The sequence below is a fragment of the Hippocampus zosterae genome, chromosome 17 (genome assembly GCF_025434085.1).
Source record: "Hippocampus zosterae strain Florida chromosome 17, ASM2543408v3, whole genome shotgun sequence".
Lineage (NCBI taxonomy): Eukaryota > Metazoa > Chordata > Actinopteri > Syngnathiformes > Syngnathidae > Hippocampus > Hippocampus zosterae.
In genome coordinates, this window is record NC_067467.1 from 14737145 (window position 1) to 14760023 (window position 22879).

Genomic DNA, 22879 nt, shown 5'->3' on the forward strand with positions numbered 1-22879 from the left:
ACAATGGGGAACAGAAGATGAGGCGCTGGAAGAGGGACCATCATGGGAGGACAAGCCCCTACACGGGATGTACCACCGGACCATAACTGAAGTGGCTGATCTCAAGAAGTCCTATCAGTGGCTAGAGAGGGCTGGCCTGAAGGACAGCACAGAGACACTCATCCTGGCTGCTCAGGAGCAGGCCTTGAGCACGAGAGCCATCGAGGCCCAGATATACAACACCAGACAAGACCCAAGGTGTAGGTTGTGCAAAGAGGCACCTGAGACGATCCAACACATAACTGCAGGGTGTAAGATGCTGGCAGGGAAAGCCTACATGGAACGCCATAACCAGGTGGCTGGCATAGTCTGTGGCTGAAGTCACCGATGTGGTTAAAAAGCTCGTCGGCGGGTGGATGAGATCCGCCCAGAGTTCCTCAAGGCTCTGGATGTTGTGGGGCTGTCCTGGTTGACACGCCTCTGCAACACCAACAGGGAGAGTGCCTCTGGATTGGCAGACCGGGGTGGTAGTCCCTCTTTTTAAAAAGGGGGACCGGAGGGTGTGTTCCAACTACAGAGGGATCACACTCCTCAGGTAGCTGGCATAGTCTACCGAAACATCTGTGCAGAGTATGGACTGGAAACCCCAAGGTCAAAATGGGAAACACCTCCGAAGGTGGTGGAGAATGACAGAGCGAAGATCCTGTGGGACTTCCAGATCCAGACTGACAAGATGGTAATGGCGAACCAACCAGATATCGTGATCATAGATAAAGGACAGAGGAAAGCCGTTGTAGTGGATGTAGCGGTCCCAAGTGATGGAAACATCAGGAAGAAGGAACATGAGAAACTCGAGAAATACCAAGGGCTCAGAAAGGAGCTGGAGAGAGCCTGGAAGGTAAAGGTGACAGTCGTGCCTGTGGTGGTCGGAGCACTCGGGGCAGTGACCCCCAAATTAGATGAGTGGTTGCAACAGATCCCGGGAACAACATCGGACATCTCAGTCCAGAAATGTGCAGTGCTGGGAACAGCAAGGATACTGCGCAGAACCCTCAAGCTTCCTGGCCTCTGGTAGAGGACCCGAGCTGAATGAGGAATGGACACCACCCGAGGGGTGAGGTGAGGATTTCTTTTATATATATATATAAAAGAAATATATATATATATATATATATATATATATATATATATATATATATATATATATACATACATGCAGTAATCCCTCGTCTTTGGACTGGATTGGATACAACTTTATTGTCAAATGTACTGTATGAGTAACATACAGCACAAATGAAATTTCTTCCCTCTCAAGACAACATAAAACAAGAGGAGCTGCTGCGGGTGTCCGCGCCGCTATTAAAATAAAGTTAAAAAACGTTTATCGCGGGGGTTACGTTCCCAAAAAAGAATGTGAGAGGTAAGAAATTTCAAATGTGCTGTATCTTGATAGCTTTATTTTTTACAGTTATTATAAAATACTGAACTATGTATACAATACAGAGGTGATTGCTCGAAGACTGCAAGGGAAGCTCAGCTTCCCCTAAAATGTCAAAAAGTAAGTAATCAAATATATGTACAGTATGTACGTACAATTGTGTGGACATGTCATTAACTAAATATGCGCGACAACGCGCTAAACTTTTGTTCCGAATCATCTTCTTCCTGGTTACGATGCGACTCTCTTCTCATTCATTTCCGCAGCTTCACTGTGCTTTAAACTGTGTGGGCGCTGAGCGTTGACCGTGCGACGCTGGGCGTCTAGAGAGTTTAGCGCAGCTTGTCCCAATGCATTGAAACGAGACGAGTCATTCGATAAATGCTGGTTTTGTCCCGCCCATCGGACGCTCGGTGTATCGGCTGGCCCGGACGCTCAGCTTTTCTGCATGATGATTGGATGATCTGTCTGAGGCTGAATCTCGCTTTGATTGACAGCGAAATGAGCCAATCACCGATCTTATGGTGAAGGCATCGTTTTCATTTTTAAAAAAAGGAACAGAGAGTAGAATTCATGTATAAATAAATGGACACATTTTATGATGTAGGCCGAAATTGAGCTTGCCCTTTGACAGACCAGCATCCGCCACTAATACAATGAAACCAAAGACCAAAAAGGTAAATTTGGGAGCTGTGTAGAGACAAGGTGCGGAGACTGTTCACGTCGGTCACTGCCTGAGCCAGGATGAGGATACAGAACGCAATTCACTGTTTAAAAGCATTTAAAAACTGCACTTAAAAAATCAGTGAAAAAGCAAAGTCGCGAAAGGCCTGATAGCAAGGGATGACGAGATATGTGTGTATATATAAATATATATATTAGAGGCGTCAGTCCCCTCCGTGAGTCGTCACCTTACCGTGGTGGAGGGGTTTGTGTGATGATGATGATCCTAGGAGCTAAGTTGTCTGGGGCTTTATGCCCCTGGCAGGGTCACCCATGGCAAACAGGTCCGAGGTGAGGGGCCAGACAAAGCACGGCTCAAAGACCCCTGATGATGATTACAATGAATGGATCTAAGTTTCCCTTGCCCGGACTCAGGTCACCGGGGCCCCCCCCTCTGGAGCCAGGCCTGGAGGTGGGGCTCGTTGGCAAGCGCCTGGTGGCCGGGGCTACACCCATGGGTACAGCCCGGGCACAGCCCGAAGAGGCAACGTGGGTCCCCCTTACCATGGGCTCACCACCCATGAGAGGGGCCAAAGGGGTCGGGTGCAATGTGAGCTGGGCGGCAGGCAAAGGCGGGGACCCTGGCGTTCCGATCCTCGGCTGCAGAAGCTGGCTCTTGGGACATGGAATGTCACCTCTCTGGCAGGGAAGGAGCCAGAGCTGGTGTGTGAGGCAGAGAATTTCCGACTGGATATAGTTAGACTTGCCTCCACACACAGCCTGGTTTCTGGTACCAGTTCTCTCGAGAGGGGTTGGACTCTCTTCCACTCTGGAGTTGCTCACGGTGAGAGGCGCAGAGCAGGTGTGGGCATACTCACTGCCCCCCGGCTCAGTGCCTGTACATTGGGGTTCACACCGGCAGACGAGAGGGTTGCCTCCCTCCGCCTTCGGGTGGGGGGACGGGTCCTTGGCCCCAGGACACCCTAGGCCGCAGTTCGATGATCGACTTTATGGTTGTATCATCGGATTTGTGGCCGCATGTTTTGGACACTCGGGTGAAGAGATGGACGGAGCTGTCAACTGATCACCACCTGGTGGTGAGGAGGCTCCGATGGTGGGGGAAGATGCCGGTCCGTCCTGGCAGACCCAAACGTATTGTGAGGGTTTTTGGGAGTATCTGCTGGAATCCCCTGTCAGAAGGAGTTTAAACTCCCACCTCCGACAGAGCTTTTCCCATGTTCCGGGGGAAGGCGGTGGGACATTGAGTCCGAGTGGACCATGTTCCATGCCTCTATTGTTGAGGCGGCCAATCTGAGTTGTGGCCGTAAGGTGGTTGGTGGCTGTCGTGGCGGCAACCCCTGTACTTACTGGTGGACACCAGCAGTAAGGGATGCCGTCAAGCTGAAGAAGGAGTCCTATCGAGCCTTTATGGCCTGTGGGACCCCAGAGGCAGCTGACGGGTATCGACTGGCCAAGCAGAATGCAGCTTCGGTGGTCGCCGAGGCAAAAACCCGAGCGTGGGAAGAGTTCGGTGAGGCCATGGAAGCCGACTTCCGGACGGCTTCGAGGAAATTCTGGTGCCCATCCGATGTCTCAGAATGGGGAAGCAGTGCACCACAAACACTGTGTACAGTGGGGATGGGTCGCTGCTGACTTCAACTCGGGACGTTGTGAACCGGTGGGCATAGTACTTTGAAGACCTCCTCAGCTCCACTAACATGCCGGCCTTGGAGGAAGCAGAGCCTGGGGACTCTGAGGTGGGCTCTCCTATCTCTGTGGCTGAAGTCACCGATGTGGTTAAAAAGCTCGTCGGTGGGTGGATGAGATCCGCCCGGAGTTCCTCAAGGCTCTGGATGTTGTGGGGCTGTCCTGGTTGACACGCCTCTGCACCACCAACAGGGAGAGTGCCTCTGTATTGGCAGACCGGGGTGGTAGTCCCTCTTTTTAAAAAGGGGGTCCGGAGGGTGTGTTCCAACTACAGAGGGATCACACTCCTCAGGTAGCTGGCATAGTCTACCGAAACATCTGTGCGGAGTATGGACTGGAAACCACAAGGTCAAAATGGGAAACACCTCCGAAGGTGGTGGAGAATGACAGAGCAAAGATCCTGTGGGACTTCCAGATCCAGACTGACAAGATGGTAATGGCGAACCAACCAGATATCGTGATCATAGATAAAGCGCAGAGGAAAGCCGTTGTAGTGGATGTAGCGGTCCAAAGTGATGAAAACATCAGAAAGAAGGAACACGAGAAACTCGAGAAATCATGTACCCAGGGCTCAGAGATGAGCCGGAGAGAGCCTGGAAGGTAAAAGTTACGGTCGTGCCTGTGGTGGTTGGAGGACTCGGGGCAGTGACCCCCAAACTAGATGAGTGGTTGCAACAGATCCCGGGAACAACATTGGACATCTCAGTCCAGAAATGTGCAGTGCTGGGAACAGCAAGGATACTGCGCAGAACCCTCAAGCTTCCTGGCCTCTGGTAGAGGACCCGAGCTGTATGAGGGACGGACACCACCCAAGGGGTGAGGCGAGGATTTTTTATCTATCTATCTATCTATCTATCTATCTATCTATCTATCTATCTATCTATCTATCTATCTATCTATCTATCTACACCATATTTTCCGCATGAAAAGAAGTACTGTATTATGAGGCGCACCTTCAATGAAGATTAAGATATCCTTTATTTGCCCCGCAATGGGGAAATTACATTCAGAATTCAGAAAGGAAAAACGCTGGGTAAGGAGAGGGGAAAAAAAAACCACGCTCAGACTATCCTCTTCTGAGGATAATTTAAGTCCAGGATAAAAAAAGACCCTAGCACATGAATAAGCATATGACAGTTACAACAAGTCACAAGACATAACATGTGTAATGGGGAGGATGAATGGGAAGGGGGTGGAGGGGGTGACCACGTCGCGGCCCCCTGACCAGCTGCACGGCCACGTGCGCTCCGCAGGTCAAGCCACGTCACGGGGGAAAAAGAACCGGAGCGATGAAGACGGTGATAACAAGGATGTGTATGCGCGTGTGCTTGTCCATTCGTGTATGTGTATGCATGTACAGGTCACAGCTGCTTCGTCGAGGTCTGCTCATCATGAAGATAGTCCCGGCTTGTTAGTCCATGGCCGAGAAGGAGGGGGGTGGTGGTGGGGGCCCTAGACTCAAAAGCATGCATCAAAACATGCATTTTTTTTTCGTGATTTCATTGAAGTAAAAATTTACGTTTTTCGGTGGCGTCCATGAATGCCTCTCGAGTGGAATGGAAGAAGACGCGGAGACGGACAAAGACGTAGAGTATCTGTATTTGTTGAGACTCTGAAAACCATTAATAAAGTCTCATACAATTAATAGAGATACATTAATAGAGTCTGAGACAAGTGGTTTTGTAGGAAAGTTGACAGAATTGCCCAATCAATCTTTCAATACCTATGCAGGACACAAGGTTGTTGATAATTGTTTTGTTTTGTTGATGGGTTGGATAATTGTATGATAGCATGCAAGAGAATGCAAGTGATGTCAGATTAGCGGTCATCTTCTGGTGCTTCATACAGGATGAGTGTCAATGTTTTATCATCCAAGCAGCCGCACAGTTCAGCATATGCCAGTTCGTTTTTCCACTCGGTTTCTGTTGCGGCCTGTTCGCTGGATCCCGCAGCTACATCACACCCGAGGATAGCATCTTTTAGCCCGATGGCTTTCAAGTATGCTAGGAACCTTGCCTCCCAGATGTGATAGCGGGCATCATCTCCGTCAAATCGCGGCAGTAATCATCTCCCATGGAGCGCCGCTGTGCCTGGAACCCACCTGGGCCCATAACCTGTTGGAGCTCCTGCTGCGGAAGTCTCTCGCTGTTCCTATGTACGCATCATTGCTGGTGACTACACTTGGTTCGAAGCACAAGACTGGAGACGTTTCTTATTTTTCTGTTGTAGCTACCACTGAGTTGCTGAACACCCGACGTGCCTCAGTGCATCGTCACTGCCAGAAGCGAACTGCAGGGAAGCTCCACCCCCTTTATTTATATACACCCCATAATACGGTATCCCTCCACACAAAATAGTACCAAACATTTAGTCATAATGCCAGTGGCATACATCATCACTCAACAGCAGTAATTATATAACATTAGCCGATTTTTTTAAATTCACTGTTTTCAATCGTATCCGCACTGCTACACTAAAGGACTGTATAGATTTATCCCCAGTGATCACTGTGTTATAAACATACATACATACATGCATACATACATACATACATGCACACATACATACATACATGCACACATACTGTACATTATTGAAATAGGTTTTAATAAGGGGTTATAAAAAGCTTTCATTTAAAATATTTAGATAAAAATGATTTTCTACACTGGCCTATAGTCGATTGATGGAATGTAATTGTTTTTTAAATGAATTTATAGTTTGACAAACATTGATACAAAATACAGGATCAATCAATAATCAACATGATTTAGCTTTAGCAGCTGCTGCAAAGTATCGGATTACACTGTGGGGTGGGGGGAATCTTACCTTCTACTACACACACTTGAGCCTTGGCAACAAATTGCCCCTACGTTCAACAGGCATTCCACAGTTTCAGTCGGAGCTGTCGAGCCCCTAAAAACACACATTAACGCTTTAAAAAATAAATTTTCGTCGACTTTTAAATTACATAACAGATTAACTGCGCGGGCGAAGGTGGGTGATGTTCACTGGGTGGCGTCGGTTTAACGGAATGCAGAGACAGACTGCCTGTGCAGACACACACGCGCGTATCGTTATGCGGCGGCTGTTCGGAGGCTGAGGCAGGGGAAGCTCTGCCCAACACACTGAGCGAGCGTCCGTGCGGCCGTTCTGGCGGAGAAACTGGCTCCATGACAAGATGCCAACCTTTTCCGTTATGTATAAAGGAGCTGTCATCATTAGCAGGTGAGCAATGAACAGGGACAAGTGTTCATCTAAAATATTGCGCGTACAAGTTTTTGTGGATGCACTTTCGGTAAACCTGCACGTTTGTTGCCATGGTAGCAGAGATACGCGTTTATTGTTAAACAAGCAAGCTAAACAGGAACTATTATTTTTCATTAAAAACGTTTGATTCATGAAAATGTACGCGTATTTTTGCTTGCGCGTCATTACTTCCAAAACAAGGGTGACTCGAATCTCGCGCCCAGTAATTCCCTTTTCGGGAATGAACCGTTCTGTGTAGCTATATATTATTATTAAAGGGATTTGAGAGCAACATGTAAAAACGGCACCTCGCCTTCTCGTTGTTTCCTGTTTGCTTCGGTCTAGGTTGAACTCTGTCGTCTTCTCCCCGTGCCGCTGTGCGCAACGAGAACTGGGTGGATTTATTCTGCCTTGTCTGTCAAAGCCGTTTTGTGGATTAAAAACATTGTCTGTCACGTTGAGAAATGTCCAGAAAAGTTGACCGGACAGGGGTTTTATCACTATCAGTGAGCTCACGGTGATCACAACCACCACCGAGCGGTTTTAGTCAAGACTGGAGGTTGTGAATAGATTGTCACACCGATTTTCTTTGATCATAATTTTAGAAATGTAGGTGTATTCAAATAGAACGGAAAGCATTTAACAATTGGACATCTAGATTCCTGTATTTTAATGCAGGAAAATGTTTAGATAAATACAGTTTATGGTTATGTGTTGAGGTGCTGAAGGTACAAAGGATTTAATGTGTGCTCTCAAAAAAGGGGGAAATATTTGCCGTTATCAAAACTTTATTCATGATACAGGCAGTTTTAAAATGACATCACAACATGATGGTTATACAAATGTAAAAATAATTCAACAGTAAACAAATCCACAAAGAAACTACAAATAATAAAACAGTAAAAGACTTCATCCATTCAGCTTTATCTTCAATAACAAGTTCTGATATGTAAGATGACGCTGAGATTTTACTGCTTTGAATGAAAGTCGGCGCCACGGAGGTCGACTGGTTAGCTGCAGGGTGGATTCCGGCCTTCCTTTGTGTCTTTTGCATGCTCTCCCTGTGCCTGTGTGGGTTTTCTCCTGGTACTCCGGTTCCCTCAAACATTTCAAAACCACGTATGGCTGGTTAATGGAACACTAAATTGACCTTAGGTGTGATTGTCATGGTGGGGGATTGTTTGTCTATCTGTGCCCTGCTATTGGCTGGCAACCAGTTCAGAGTGTTCTCCGCCGACTGCCTGAAGACAGCTGGGTTGGGCTCCATCACGCCGGCGACCCTCGTGAGAATCAGCGGATTTTATCCATCCATTTTCAATTCCGCATAGCAACCTATGACAACAAATAACAACCGCACACTCAGAGCATCAACTATGAACATACAAACTCCTCACAAGCACCTCTGCACGTTGTGGCGGACGTGCTAACCAGTCAACCTCTGTGGCAACACAAAAAAAATCTAATCAAAAGAAAAAGCAAAAAACAAACAAACAAACAACCCCCCCACACACAAATTTTAACATGCACTCAAAATTGCCCACATTTTTGGGTGTTGAATTTTAACAGTCGGGGATTTATTTTTTTTTACTTCAAAAGCTTCCACTTTATTATTTATTGCTTCCGATTTTAGATGTTCAGGGAAGCAAAGTTTCTTAACAAAGTTTCACGCGCCATTTCATTGTGTCCCCAATTAGCCTCATTGTTTCACAATCAGCCATGGGAGTATCAGACTGCTACTTAGAAACCCTCAGTAGCTGAAATATTGATACATTTCCTTGACAGGCATTTGGCAGTCAGCCAGAAAAATTCTGTTTTGCAGTTAGGAAGATATCACTGAATTAGCACAAGAGGAGAAAAATAAGAGGTTGGACAAAATATCAATATCACAATAATGTACTGTATGTCGGATCATCTCTCATAGTACTGATACACCAACATCCAAAATCTATACTGTTGTTTTCAGTTCAGAACGTGTTGTCGTGTTTGACCTTTTTTTAACTGTTAATGTTCGTCTTCACCTCCATGTACCATTCATGCTACATATTTGAACAAACAATAAAACAGGCTTTATTACATTATAAAAGTTGACTCTCCTCTTTTCAAATTACAGGTTTTATGACATCATGAAATGGGATGTGGAGTTAATCATTAAAAAAAGTGAAATACTTTAGACAGGGGAAGTAAAAAGTAAACTACTGAAATAATGTAGTCGTACAAGTTGGCAAATACCCTAATAATGATGTTCTTAATGAGCCAATCACATTCAAATGCATGTTAAATGGAGAAAATGAAAGTGATTGAGAGGACTGGATGAATACTTTAACCCAGTGATTCTTAACCTGGGTTCTATCGAACCCTAGGGGTTCGGTAAATCAGTCTCAGGGGTTCGATGGAGCCTCTGCCACGTAGGTTAAGACACGCCCGACTCAAGATGTCAATTAGTTATGACATGCTCGCTTGGCCATCACCGGCTGGTTCATTTTGTGCACAATTAAAAAACGTATACTTTATACTTATACTAATTTTGGTTTACTTTGTTGCTTTTCATAAATGCATTCTTTATGTCTTGAATTTGTAAAAAACAATCATATTTTTATTTTTCACGAATGAAGGGTTTGGTGAATGTGCATGAGCTGATTCGGTTCGGTACCTCTAACAAGCTTAAGAACCACTGCTTAAACCCCTTTTATGGAAGGCTTGATGTTGCCCAGACACACCCAGACTCTATCTCCAGCGGCCCCACGTAAATTGAGTTCGCGACCCCTGTATGAAACAGACAATACTGGCCACAATTGCCTGACGCTTCTTCACTGTTGTTGTTGACTGTCTTAGAAAGTCAAACCAGGTTTGTTTTCATCAAATTTTCAGAGGTATCCAATTTTTCATGCTACAAAAAATTTAAGAAAAGGTGACTAGAACAATGAAATGTTTTTGGGGGGGAGGAGGTTGGGATTCATTAGAAGCACATTAAATAGTGGCAGGTGTATGCTGCCTTCCATTTAGGGCAGGGTCAACAAAGGCCGTCATGTCCGAAATGAGGGACGAGACCAAGCACGGGTACAAACTCCACGTGATGACAAAACAATATTGGACCAAGTTTTCCTTCACCCTGGCGAGCCACCCAGGTGAGCTCGTCTGGAGTTGTCCCCATTGTGAACATACGGGTACTTGTTTCCCCCAAGGCCTGTTGCTTGTAAGTTGCCATACACATGTGGACAAAAGGGTAGCCTCCTCTACCTTCAGATGGGCAGGCAGGACCTGACTTGAGTGTGCCTGTGCAAAAAAACATAGTTCAGAGTACCCATCCTTTCTTGCGTTCTTGGTTGGGATGTTGGAGACTGCTGCTTCTTGGGAGTCCCTCATTTTGTGGGGACTTTAACCCTTTCAGGGACAGCGGTTAGTACAGTGGTCAGCTTATCATGTAATCAGTTGACAGGGTGTATGAAAGGGTTAATGCTCACTTGGGCAAAGACAATGAGACCTGGAAGAGTGTGATAGGAAGAAAAGCCCCCCTGACCCGAACCCCATTGGCGCTTTCTCTGCTAAAAACCCAACCCCCCAGCCCCCAAAAAAACAGCGTGGACCAGCATAGTTTTGTTTTGTTTTTTCTGATGGTCTTGATGGTGTGCCTTTATTTGTGAGCCCTGTATTTTTGTATTTATGTACACCCTCTAACTCAATGTTTTTGTATCTTATGCATTTTGCTACTGTCCGTGCTGCTAAAAATTCGATGAAGAAAGATTTCTTAAATTTTCCTGTCAATGTATTATCCATGCACTTATTTGTCCCCTCTTTCTTCATCTTTAACCAGGACACTCATGGGTCCATATGGTGTCGACAGAACAGTTCACTCCATGGACTTTACAGATTGCGAGAATGGCTTAGGTGAGTATATCAGTATTTAAAGAAAGTTAGAGATGAGTTGCAAGAATTGTTTCAGCAAAAATATAATTCTTTAGCCACAAGAAAAACTAAAAAACTACTTGTGACACATACTACGGTTCGTACATGCTAGTCCACAATCTGTTTTTTTGACTTAACTATTCCACAATGAATGTTGAGCATGTTTTTGGCTTGCGGAGAAGACAGAGCCCATTCTAGCAAAAACTCATTCATGAATGTATAGCTTTAGTAAATGAGTAAGAAACAGTAAAAGAAAAAAAGCCAGGCTCAAGCAGGATTTGGATTTGGCCCACCTGTAGGTGAGCAGGGAATTATTCCGCAGCACACAAAGAAGTCAGTGATTACTTGCAAACCCTGCAGCTACTCACCATGCAAACCCCGGTGCTGTTGTGGGCCCAAGACAGGTTTGCCCATTTGGACCAATTATGCAAACGTTACCTGACTGTTCCAATGGCAAGCACACTGAGAGAGAGGATTATTTTGTTTTAGCATCCTGCAGCTTCGGCATAGATTTTACCCAGCCCATGTCCATGCTGTGCAGCTAGACTGAAAAATTATTATTGACATCATCGGCGACTTGTTTGTTGACGTCAAGTAAAATCTTCATCACATCTGTGGCGACTTGAAAAAATTTGAGGTTGTGCAACCCATCTCGTGTTCATGACAAATTTACTGGTATATGTACAGTTGGTTTGTTCCACCATTTGGTAGGGACCGAAAACAGGCAATTATGGAAACTGTATTCATTAATGTTTTTTTTTATAAATAGTTGGGTATTTGGTGTGCCAAAGTGTGAAATCAACCCTTTCATGCACCAATAATGATAACCTGTAACCTGATCACGATAAGCTGTCCACTGTGGTAACCGCTGTCCCCGATAGGGTTAAAAGCACAAGTAAATTTGCGGTTATCTTTCAGACTATTAGAAATCAATGAGGCCAATTAAAACTTGGACAAAGTTCTAAAGAACTCAAAAAAACACTTTGCCGCAATGGCCGAAGCGATTCCCTGTCAAAGCCAAATGATGAGCAGATCTGTAGTGTTAGTACAATTTAGTGTTAGCAAACACTTTTATCAGCATTGACTTCTGATAATAATGTTCTATCTGACAAGTGTTTGAAATGCTGCCACCACAAGTAATAATGCAATGGAATCTCAACAGTACTGTATGGGCGCTCACTTTAACCCTTTCAGGGACAGCGGTTAGGAGTGTCCACTTGTGTCCATTGTGGTGGAAAAGCTGTCCATCACAGTGGACAGCTTATCATGATATCAGGTTACAGAGTACATGAAAGGGTTAAATGTGTTTGTATGAGGCCGTATGGTTAAATTACCTTGTGGTGGTTTCATGCGTTATAAGAAATGCAACATTCACTGCATTGCTCTGTGAACTTATTGACGGTTGTTTATGTTGGAAGTTGAGAAAAATGTTTTCATTGTCTTGGGTGCACGCTTGTTTCCACATTGTGGGCTTTGATCCCGCTGATAGAAGTAGGGAGCTGACGGCATCACATAAAATTGAGCGAGGCCGAAGAGGCTCACTGTCAGCTGGAAGATCAGTGACACTGGTTATCAATAAAACGAAAGACGTGGTTGCCATTGCTGATTAAAAAATATCCACTCCTAAACCAAGCCAATTTTACAGGACGGTAACAGTACAGTAAGTGCAGAATAAACTGAGAAAAAATTGATTTGTGGGGGGAAAAAAAATGTGAGCATCTGCATCACTCTATCCATGTAATAAAATGGCTCATAAGATAGTTGTATGGTAATATACCTACAGCTGTAATAATGCTATTAGGGCCATTTAAATTTGCATTCAAGTTTTTCTGGATTACAGTTTGGGGTATATTTATTGTGTAAACTATTAATGAAGGCAATTGTAAACATTTTTAGGTGTCAATAACAGCAAATTTTCTTTATTTGAGTTAAACCATTGTCAAACCTAATTCTTGATCCTTCTTTGCTCCAGTCTGGGCTCAGGCATGTGGCAGAAGCCATGTTATTATGTATTTAATCATCTTTATATACTGACAGTGCACTTTTGTACATGGGTGCCGGTTGTCACAGAGTTCAGAGACTGCGGGTGGGTCTGAGGGATTTATTTGTCTTTCATCATCTGTTTTGTGACATATCAGCCCACCTTTGCGGAGTTTTGCAGGACGAGAAATGATTTCATCTTTGTCCTTTTAAAAACAAATAACCAAACAAGCAACCAAACATAAAGTGGTTTTATTTCAGGTTAAGGCGCCGACGGCCCAAATGCCAGTATCCAATAAAACGGATCAGGATCTCTATGACATGGTTCTCAATTGTGTTCTGTTAATTGGATGTCTTTAATAACCAACTGGAAACCAATTGGAAATTGGGCTGCCCAGTGATTCACACAGCTGTCTCACCAAAAGATGGGTCAGGGTTGAGCAAGTTGTGGTATTTTCAAACCTTCACGACTCTGTATGTGTAAATGTGACCACAGAACACATTGTTATCACCCAGCAGTCTTTTAAACAAATGCTTCTAACCAAATAACTTCACTGGAACAAGTCATGAAAAATCAGTTCCAGTCACCTTCTACGACCAGATTGTATGTACGCAAACTGACCGTTGAGCACGTCTAATAATGCAAGTACTACTTTTCAAAGGGATTTTCTCTGTAGAGGAGGTATCCCTGCTCAGTATCAGTGTACGGTATTTGCCTGTGAGCCAAAGTAGGTCATGTAGTAAATCCTAACCCACTTAGCAGGGTTAAGAATGCAGAAAGCTGAGCGCTGTTGTTTGTATCTGTATGTCACTTCTCTTGCACCATACGCGTACAGCTTCAGCCCACCCACAATTGAGTATTATACTATAGTTGTGTGCAATTCACAATATTTTGTTGACATTTTTATTGAAAGCATTTTTTACACCTCTTTCTCAAGCACCAGCTGTTAAGCAAAGCTGTCTGCCTCCCTTTAATTATTTACATTAATATTTATAATGCATTTGTATTGTTTCTTTTTATTACGTTTCCATTTTGCTGTCCTTCCTAATTTTTTATGATTACATTAGGTGCAACTTAACTCTCATTAAAGTATTCACACACACAATTTGTTTACCAATGTACTGGTATGTTTGTATGTGAGGTTGGAATGACATATAAACACAGACTGTTAGGCTTAGCTTGAGATGAGAGGGGATCGAGCCTTTTCTGTTGCTGGTCCCTCTCTCTGGAATGACCTCCCACTGAACATTCGGAAAGCCTCCTCGCTGCCCATCTTTAAAGCCCTCCTCAAAACTCACTTGTATTCTTTGGCGTTCGACTCAGCATGATTTGTCCTTGATTTTACTGTTTGGTGCTTTCCACCGCCTTTATTACCGATTCGTCTTACTGTTTATTGTGTATGTTAAATCGCTCCATGTACAGCACTTTGTATGCAGCGATGGCTGTTCGAAAGTGCTCTATAAATACTGTTGACTTGACTTGACTTCACGATGAACTCAGAACTGGTTTATTGTCAGGAAGATGGATACATCTAGGAGGCAAGTACCAAATGCAGTCAGAGAAACTAAATCGAGGTGTACAGCAAGGCTTGAAAGCTAGGCAGCAGCGAGTACGGCAGGGAAGATAGCTGACAAATTGGCCTTTATGCTGCAAGGGGTCAGTGTGGCTGACGAGGTGAAGACTGGCAGGTGTGTAGGCGGGACAGGTGCGATGATTGGGGAGACGCCCAGTGAAGGGAAACCAAAAACAGAACCGGGGGGTGTCACACGGTGAACCACCGGGGACAGACACATTGGATTCAAATACATACAAATATATCTTTTTTTTACCCATTCTCCAGCCTTTTTATATGATTGCTGGCCAGTAAATAAATGTAATTAAAGCTGATTCCAACTGATCAGACTCAATTACAGCGTGTTTGGCCTGAAAATGGATCAGCCAGTTATAAAAATACTGTTCAGTAGACAACATACAGCTAAACACAACAGGCATATCTGCAAACTTGAAACTTAAGACTATTCTTGTTGAAGACGTTTAAACAATAATAAAAGTCACTTTATCAGTTCTAGAATTTAGCTGCAAATTTTGTGTTGATGCTTGATCTAGTCCGAGATTGATGAAATAATAGTGAGCCCAAGGAGTCAGAGTATTGGTAGGCACGGGTGCTGCTGACTGTCAATCCCAAATCTAATACGGCTGCAGTTAGCTTTGTATTGGATGAATGTGATGGGGGCTGGGAGCGGAGGGTGGAGGAAATAGAGGAGGTGGAACTTCCACTTTCTGCCTTCTGCTGTGGAAGTTTGGATGAGCGGGCAACTCGTTCGATGTTTGTTCGGCCTGTTTAAAGCCGACTGTGACTTTTTGTTGTCTCGATCAAAGAGACTCATGCAGATCAATATCATATGTAATGTATGTTTTTTGAACATGTGAGAAAGCCAAAGGAGCAACCTGAAAAAAGCACATGCAGCACTGTGTAGTTGGACTCTACACAGGAAGGAGGAGCTGAGATTTGAATGCTGAACCTCAAAACTGTGACGCAGAAGTGCTAACTACTCGTCCATGTTCCGCCATGTGAGCTCATGCACATGTACCGTGGATATAAAAAGTCTGCACACCCCTGTTCAATAGTCTTTTTTTTTTGCGGGGGTGATATACTGGAAAGGTACAGGTTGAAGGCTACATTCAGGGTGGAAAAGGGTTTTGAAATGAATTGTCTTGGTCTCATTTGCATTTGAACTGTGGTGTGTACACTTTGGACAACGGTGCAGGGGATTTCAAAACTCATAAAGCCTTACAAGCTCCTAAAGGTATACAGAATGTACAGCGTGTCTATCTCCACGTCTGTTATAAACATTGACGTTTGCAGGAGTTGTTAATTTATGTCATAATATAAACTTTCTTGCTGTGAGGCTGTCCTGTCCACTGAGTAGCTTTGATGTCAATCCCCATCACTAATATGCATTTTTTATGATTTTAAGAAAATATAACTTTTATTCCTTGGGAAGCAATAATATCTTTGAAACATCAAAAGCAGAAAACATGATTTGAAAAACAAAATATGATTCATATGGTTTACATTTGCTCCAGCTACTTATGCATTAAGTTGGTGATGTTATTCTTCCTATCTGATGTTAGTTGGGTTGAGAATGCTTTGAGGCTGAACGCAATAACAGGGAAGAGTTTTCCTCCGAAGGATGAGCAAGGTTGGAGCACTGCGATAAGGAATATTGTTACCCCATTTTTGGCGATAATTAACACGCACCCCTTTCCTTCAGACCCAATTAATGTTTCAATTTGGTCTGTGTTTACAGACTAATGGTGGCCTTAAGATGAACAAACCTTGATGTAAAGCATTAATAAGGCAGTTTCAAGGCTAGGGAAGGCTTTGGTGTATTAGTATGTGTGTTGGTGGAGTCTTGTTAATGGAATTAACAACGACAGCTTGAGGCACGTTGGATGTCTCAGCATCGGTAGTATAAGACTGCTGCACATATGGAATTCCAAAAATCTGCATATATTTTGAACTTGGCAACACAGACTATCATTATGATTAAGGAAGATAGAATAGTGTAGTGGATCAATGACATTTCAACCATTTCATGAAAGTAACATTCATTTAAAATGAATGTCCTATCTATATCTGTTTGAGTGGATCTTAGGTCCTCCAGACTGAGGTCATGTAGAAGTCAAAAGATTGTATACTCACTGTGACGAATTTCAGTGCCACCACTCGTTCGCTATCACCCGCACGTGCCCTACAAGCCCAAATTTTTTGGGGGGGGAGCCTCATGCAAAACTTAGATTACATTGTTGATGCTAACATTTATTTAGTCAATCCCCTAAGCCTGTTCAGACACAGGCTCGAAAACCTGTGCCAAAGTCAATTGTATCTCAGATTTCTTGCCGATGCCACCTGACACCCACAATTCTATATTATCCTCATGACCTGGTTCGGGTGGTTCGTGTGAGTATTTAACCAACTTCTATGAGACTATATTCTGTGCATTATATGGTAACTGTTGGATTTATTATTTTTTAGTAATCATACATTCGCGTATTATTCGATCGTCAATTTATGCTCGCAAAGAAGAATGCTTCTGCCTGTCATGATAGTTTGATTTTGCTTGCAAAGAAGAACGCTTATGCTTGCAATCATTAGTTGGTTTTGCCTGCAATGAAGAACGCTTATGCTTTCAATAAAGATATATCCTTTATTATTTACTCACATCTATAATCATTATATATTCTTCATTATATGCTCACTTTTGCTTGCTGTACTGTGTGAAAGGTTAGGGTCGCAACCACCTTTCCGAGGACGTGGTTGGGAAGAGATAACTGTTAAGACTAAACAGTGAGCAAGGGTGAACAGTGAATGGAGACATCAACACCAGCTGCAACGTGATGTTTATGTGACATTTGCACACATGTACGTAAATTGCACTCACATACACACACATAGTCAAACAAGTTCAGTGTGTGTTCAACAGCCCCCACCCTTTAGGTTGGACACACCTATGTAGGAGCTTTCCCAATAAATGAGGAGGTGAAGGGGGAGATCGTTAGGTTTACGTGCCGAGAACTGAAACCGAACGCTTCTCCTCGTTCCCTCCTGGTACCAGAATCGAGTCTCCTGTCTCCTTCTTTTGGTTATTCCTGAGTGTCAATTTGGACCAACCTGACAGTAACTGAGGTTGGTGGTGAATGTTTTTTTTTTCTTTAACCCTTTCAGGGACAGCGGTTACTACAGTGGAGAGCTTAGCATGTTATCAGGTTACAGGTGTCATGAAAGGGTTAAGGCACTCAAACACTACTTTTTGGCATCTAGCAGTAAAAACATGCTATTTACTGTTATATCATTGATATGGATTTTCGTTATTGCATTTGCAATCCATTCAAATTGCAGTCATTTTAACTGTATATTAAATCGTATTTGAAAGTAAATCAAAGGAGCACTTTTGTCTCATAAACACAAAAGAAAGATTGACCTGAGAGTTCCTGTCAGCATTATGTCACTCAAATGGTGGTCAACTAATGACCTTCCTTTTCCACCCAGGAGACAATATTCAAAACTCCATCTGGTGTTGTGTTATCCATCCATCCATCCATCCATCCATCATCTACCGCTTATCCGGGGCCGGGTCGCGGGGGCAACAGCTTTAGCAGGGAAGCCCAGACTTCCCTCTCCCTAGCTACTTCTTCCAGCTCTCCCCGGGGGATCCAGAGTCGTTCCCAGGCAAGCTGGGTGACATAGTCTCTCCAGCGTGTCCTGGGTCTTCCTCAGGGTCTCCTCCCGGTGGGACATGACCGGAACACCTCACCGGGGAGGAGCTCAGGAGGCATCCGAATCAGATGCCCAAGCCACCTCATCTGGCTCCTCTCGATGTGGAGGAGAAGCGGCTCGACTCTGAGCCCCTCCCGGATGACTGAGCTTCTCACCTTATCTCTAAGGGAGAGCCCGGACACCCTGCAGAGAAAACTCATTTCAGCCGCTTGTATCCGGGATCTCGTTCTTTCGGTCACGACCCATAGCTCGTGACCATAGGTGAGGGTTGGGACGTAGATCGACAGGTAAATTGAGAGCTTCGCCTTTTGGCTCAGCTCCTTCTTCTTCTTTCTTCTTGGAGAGCCCCGTTTGAAGGAGCCAACAGCACCACATCATCTGCAAAAAACAGGGATGCAATACTGAGGCCCCCAAAACGGACCCCCTCAACGCTTCGGCTGCGCCTAGAAATTCTGTCCATAAAGGTTATGAACAGAATCGGCGACAAAGGGCAGCCTTGGCGGAGTCCTACCTCCACTGGAAACGATTCCGACTTATTGCCGGCAATGCGAACCAAACTCTGACATCGGTGGTATAGTGACCGAACAGCCCGTATCAGGGGGTTCGGTACCCCATACCCACGAAGCACCCCCCACAGAACTCCCCGAGGGACACGGTCAAACGCCTTCTCCAAGTCCACAAAACACATGTAGACTGGTTGGGCGAATTCCCACATACCCTCAAGGACCCTGCTAAGGGTGTAGAGCTGGTCCACTGTTCCACGGCCGGGACGAAAACCACACTGCTCCTCCTCAATCTGAGGCTCGACTTCCTGACGGACCCTCCTCTCCAGCACCCCTGAATAGACCTTACCAGGGAGGCTGAGGAGTGTGATCCCTCTGTAGTTGGAACACACCCTCCGGTCCCCCTTTTTAAAAAGAGGGACTACCACCCCGGTCTGCCAATCCAGAGGCACTCTCCCTGTTGTCCACGCGATGTTGCAGAGGCGTGTCAACCAGGACAGCCCCACAACATCCAGAGCCTTGAGGAACTCCGGGCGGATCTCATCCACCCCTGGGGCCCTGCCACCGAGGAGCTTTTTAACCACATCGGTGACTTCAACCACAGAGATAGGAGAGCCCACCTCAGAGTCCCAAGGCTCTGCTTCCTCCAAGGAAGGCGTGTTGGTGGAGTTGAGGAGGTCTTCGAAGTACTCTGCCCACCGGTTCACAACGTCCCGAGTCGAAGTCAGCAGCGCCCCATCCCCACTGTACACAGTGTTAGTGGTGCACTGCTTCCCCCTCCTGAGACGTCGGATGGTGGACCAGAATTTCCTCGAAGCCGTCCAGAAGCCTCACCGAACTCTTCCCACGCTCGGGTTTTTGCCTCGGCGACCACCGAAGCCGCGGCCCGCTTGGCCAAACGATACCCGTCAGCTGCCTCTGGGGTCCCACAGGCCATAAAGGCTCAATAGGACTCCTTCTTCAGCTTGACGGCATCCCTTACTGCTGTTATCCACCAGCGAGTACGGGGGTTGCCGCCACGACAGGCACCAACCACCTTACGGCCACAACTCAGATTGGCCGCCTCAACAATAGAGGCACGGAACATGGTCCACTCGGGCTCAATGTCCCCCGCCTCCCCCGGAACATGGGAAAAGCTCTGTCGGAGGTGGGAGTTGAAACTCCTTCTGACAGGGGATTCCGCCAGACGCTCCCAACAAACCCTCACAATACGTTTGGCTCTGCCAGGACGGACCGGCATCTTCCCCCACCATCGGAGCCTACTCACCACCAGGTGGTGATCAGTTGACAGCTCCGCCCCTCTCTTCACCCGAGTGTCCAGAACATGCGGCCGCAAATCCGATGATACAACAACAAAGTCGATCATCGAACTGCGGCCTAGGGTGACCTGGTGCCAAGTGCACATATGGACACTCTTATGTTTGAACAAGGTGTTCGTTATGGACAATCCGTGACGAGCACAGAAGTCCAATAACAAAACACCACTCGGGTTCTGATCGGGGGGGCCGTTCCTCCCAATCACGCCCCTCCAGGTCTCGCTGTCATTGCCCACGTGAGCATTGAAGTCCCCCAGCAGAACAAGGGAGTCCCCAGCAGGAGTACTCTCCAGCACACCCTCCAGGGACTCCAAAAAGGGTGGGTATGCTGAGCTGCTGTTTGGTGCATATGCACAAACAACAGTCAGGACCCGTCCACCCACCCGAAGGCGGAGGGAGGCAACCCTCTCGTCTACCGGTGTGAACCCCAATGTACAGGCACTGAGCCGGGGGGCAATGAGTATGCCCACACCTGCTCTGCGCCTCTCACCGTGAGCAACTCCAGAGTGGAAGAGAGTCCAACCCCTCTCGAGAGAACTGGTACCAGAACCCAGGCTGTGTGTGGAGGCAAGTCCGACTATATCCAGTCGGAAATTCTCTGCCTCACACACCAGCTCGGGCTCCTTCCCTGCCAGAGAGGTGACATTCCATGTCCCAAGAGCTAGCTTCTGCAGCCGAGGATCGGACCGCCAGGGTCCCCGCCTTTGGCTGCCGCCCAGCTCACATTGCACCCGACCCCTTTGGCCCCTCTCATGGGTGGTGAGCCCATAGGAAGGGGGACCCACGTTGCCTCTTCGGGCTGTGCCCGGCCGGGCCCCATGGGTGTAGGCCCGGCCACCAGGCGCTTGCCAACGAGCCCCACCTCCATGCCTGGCTCCAGAGGGGGGCCCCGGTGACCCGCGTCCGGGCAAGGGAAACAGAGATCCATTTATCGTAATCATCATTGGGGTCTTTGAGCCGTGCTTTGTCTGGCCCCTCACCTAGAACCTGTTTGCCATGGGTGACCCTGCCAGGGGCATAAAGCCCCAGACAACTTAGCTTCTAGGATCATTGGGACACACAAACCCCTCCACCACGGTAAGGTGACGACTCACGGAGGGGGTGTTGTGTTATAATTATTCATAAGGCAATTAGCATTAACTATATTTTGGTCGGGAGGCATAGAATCGATAATATAGTGGCACGGTTGGGCAGTACGGAGTGTCACATTTTTACGTCATATATATTTGTCACAAAATAGGACAAGACAATGCTGTGTGAGTCATAAGAGTTGCTTACAAAATATAGAATTTTTTTTTTTTTTTTTCTGGAAAGAGGCAAAGCAAGCCATGCTGAAGTGTATGTGTAGAGGGTGTTGTACCGTACGTAACCTTTCCAAGCCGTTGCTCAAAAGAAGTAATTAGGAGCCGAAGGGGGTTACTACTTTGATGGATGTATCACCTATTACTCGTACAATAAAAGCAAGGAAAGTGTGGATATGGATGGGCGTTGAAGCCTCTCATCAGAAAAAGTGTAGGTGTTGAAAAATACTGGGGAAGTTGTGCAACTGTGTGGCTCTTTTTCCATCTCGCCGTGCTCTACTCCGGACAACCTCAGAGAAACAGTCATTATTATCCACTTCAAAGCACAAAATCGTGAAAAATAGAGCCCGCCTTCCACCTGCAGGACTGTGTGGATGTGTTCGCTGAAGCCGACCTTCAGCTGTCAATCAAGTTTGCTCCGCGCTGTCCTGGTTCCTTCTGAGTGATGCACAAACTCTCACGGGTTTCAGAGAAGCAATCTGTTTTCTGTCACTGGTACACTGCAAATATTATGGTGTTAATTCAACACCCTGCGATTGGCTGGCAACCAGTTCAGGGTGTACCCAGCTGTCTTCGGGCAATAAGCGGTGTACACCCTGAACTGTTTGCTAGCCAATCGCATTTCAAATCAACACCAAACTGGGCAAATCCAGGTGATCTCATTTTAACAAGCTATCAGTGATGCATCTACACAGACTATTTTAGTGCTCTTCTCATAAGTAACATTTAATTTGTGCTACTTCGGTCAATTTCTTATTTCGGGCAAGTGATACAGTTTGAAACATAACAGTAATTTTAAGGCGCTCACTTGGAGCAACAGTGCCAAAGTTGATGGAAAATTAGCATTTATGGGTGAGTTCTTTATATTATGTCAAAAAGTAAATTGCCTAGCATCATTATTTTACTTTACAAAAAATGTAGTACATACCTACAAATCAGTGGTTCTTGTTAGAGGTACTGAACCCAACCAATTCATATGCACATTCACTGAATCCTTAATGAGTGAAAAACCAAAATATGACTTTTTGCCAATTCAAAACGTTAAAAAAAACTGAGAAGTCAAACAAATTCTAGACATAAGTACACATTTTTTTAATATTACAACGTACGATCACGACAGTCACACGTTGACGACTGAGCGAACTAAATTTCCCGCAGCACTAATTGGACAAGCAATCTAACGTGGTCATCTGCAGCCAGTGATGGCGAGAGAGGCGTCTCATAACTAATTGACATGTTGAGTCGAGTATGTCTTAACCTCTATGGCTGAGGCTCCATCGAACCCCTGAGACCCAGTCACAGAACCCCTGGGGTGCTATCGAACCCAGGTTAAGAACCACTGCTCCAAATGAAAGATGCCAGTTTGTGCCTAAAAATGAGCATTGTCATAAGAAATATGTTAACTGAATTTTTGTTGCGATAAATAATGAAGTTAAAATGTTTTACTCTCATTAGAAAGTGCTTTTCTGATCAGATTTTCAATAGGCAAATTAACACGAAGGAGTTCCTCAAAATCGCCATTTTTCCCCACACAAAAAGCTCAATTTCTCTGAACCCCTTC

General features: G+C 45.5%; 1 protein-coding gene across 2 annotated transcripts in view; it reads left to right on the forward strand.

Moving 5' to 3' along the window:
- Positions 1-6651: 6651 nt before the first annotated feature.
- si:dkeyp-72e1.9 (syntaxin-binding protein 4) overlaps positions 6652-22879 on the forward strand; it is a 66680-nt gene continuing 50452 nt past the window's right edge. Inside the window, exons 1-2 of one of the 2 annotated variants that reach the window (XM_052049652.1) lie at positions 6652-7012; positions 10845-10918. In XM_052049652.1, coding sequence (XP_051905612.1) covers positions 6966-7012; positions 10845-10918 — 121 coding nt within the window. In that variant the 5' untranslated portion in view covers positions 6652-6965. The remainder of the gene's footprint in view (positions 7013-10844; positions 10919-22879) is intronic. The other variant, XM_052049653.1, reaches the window with a different exon arrangement.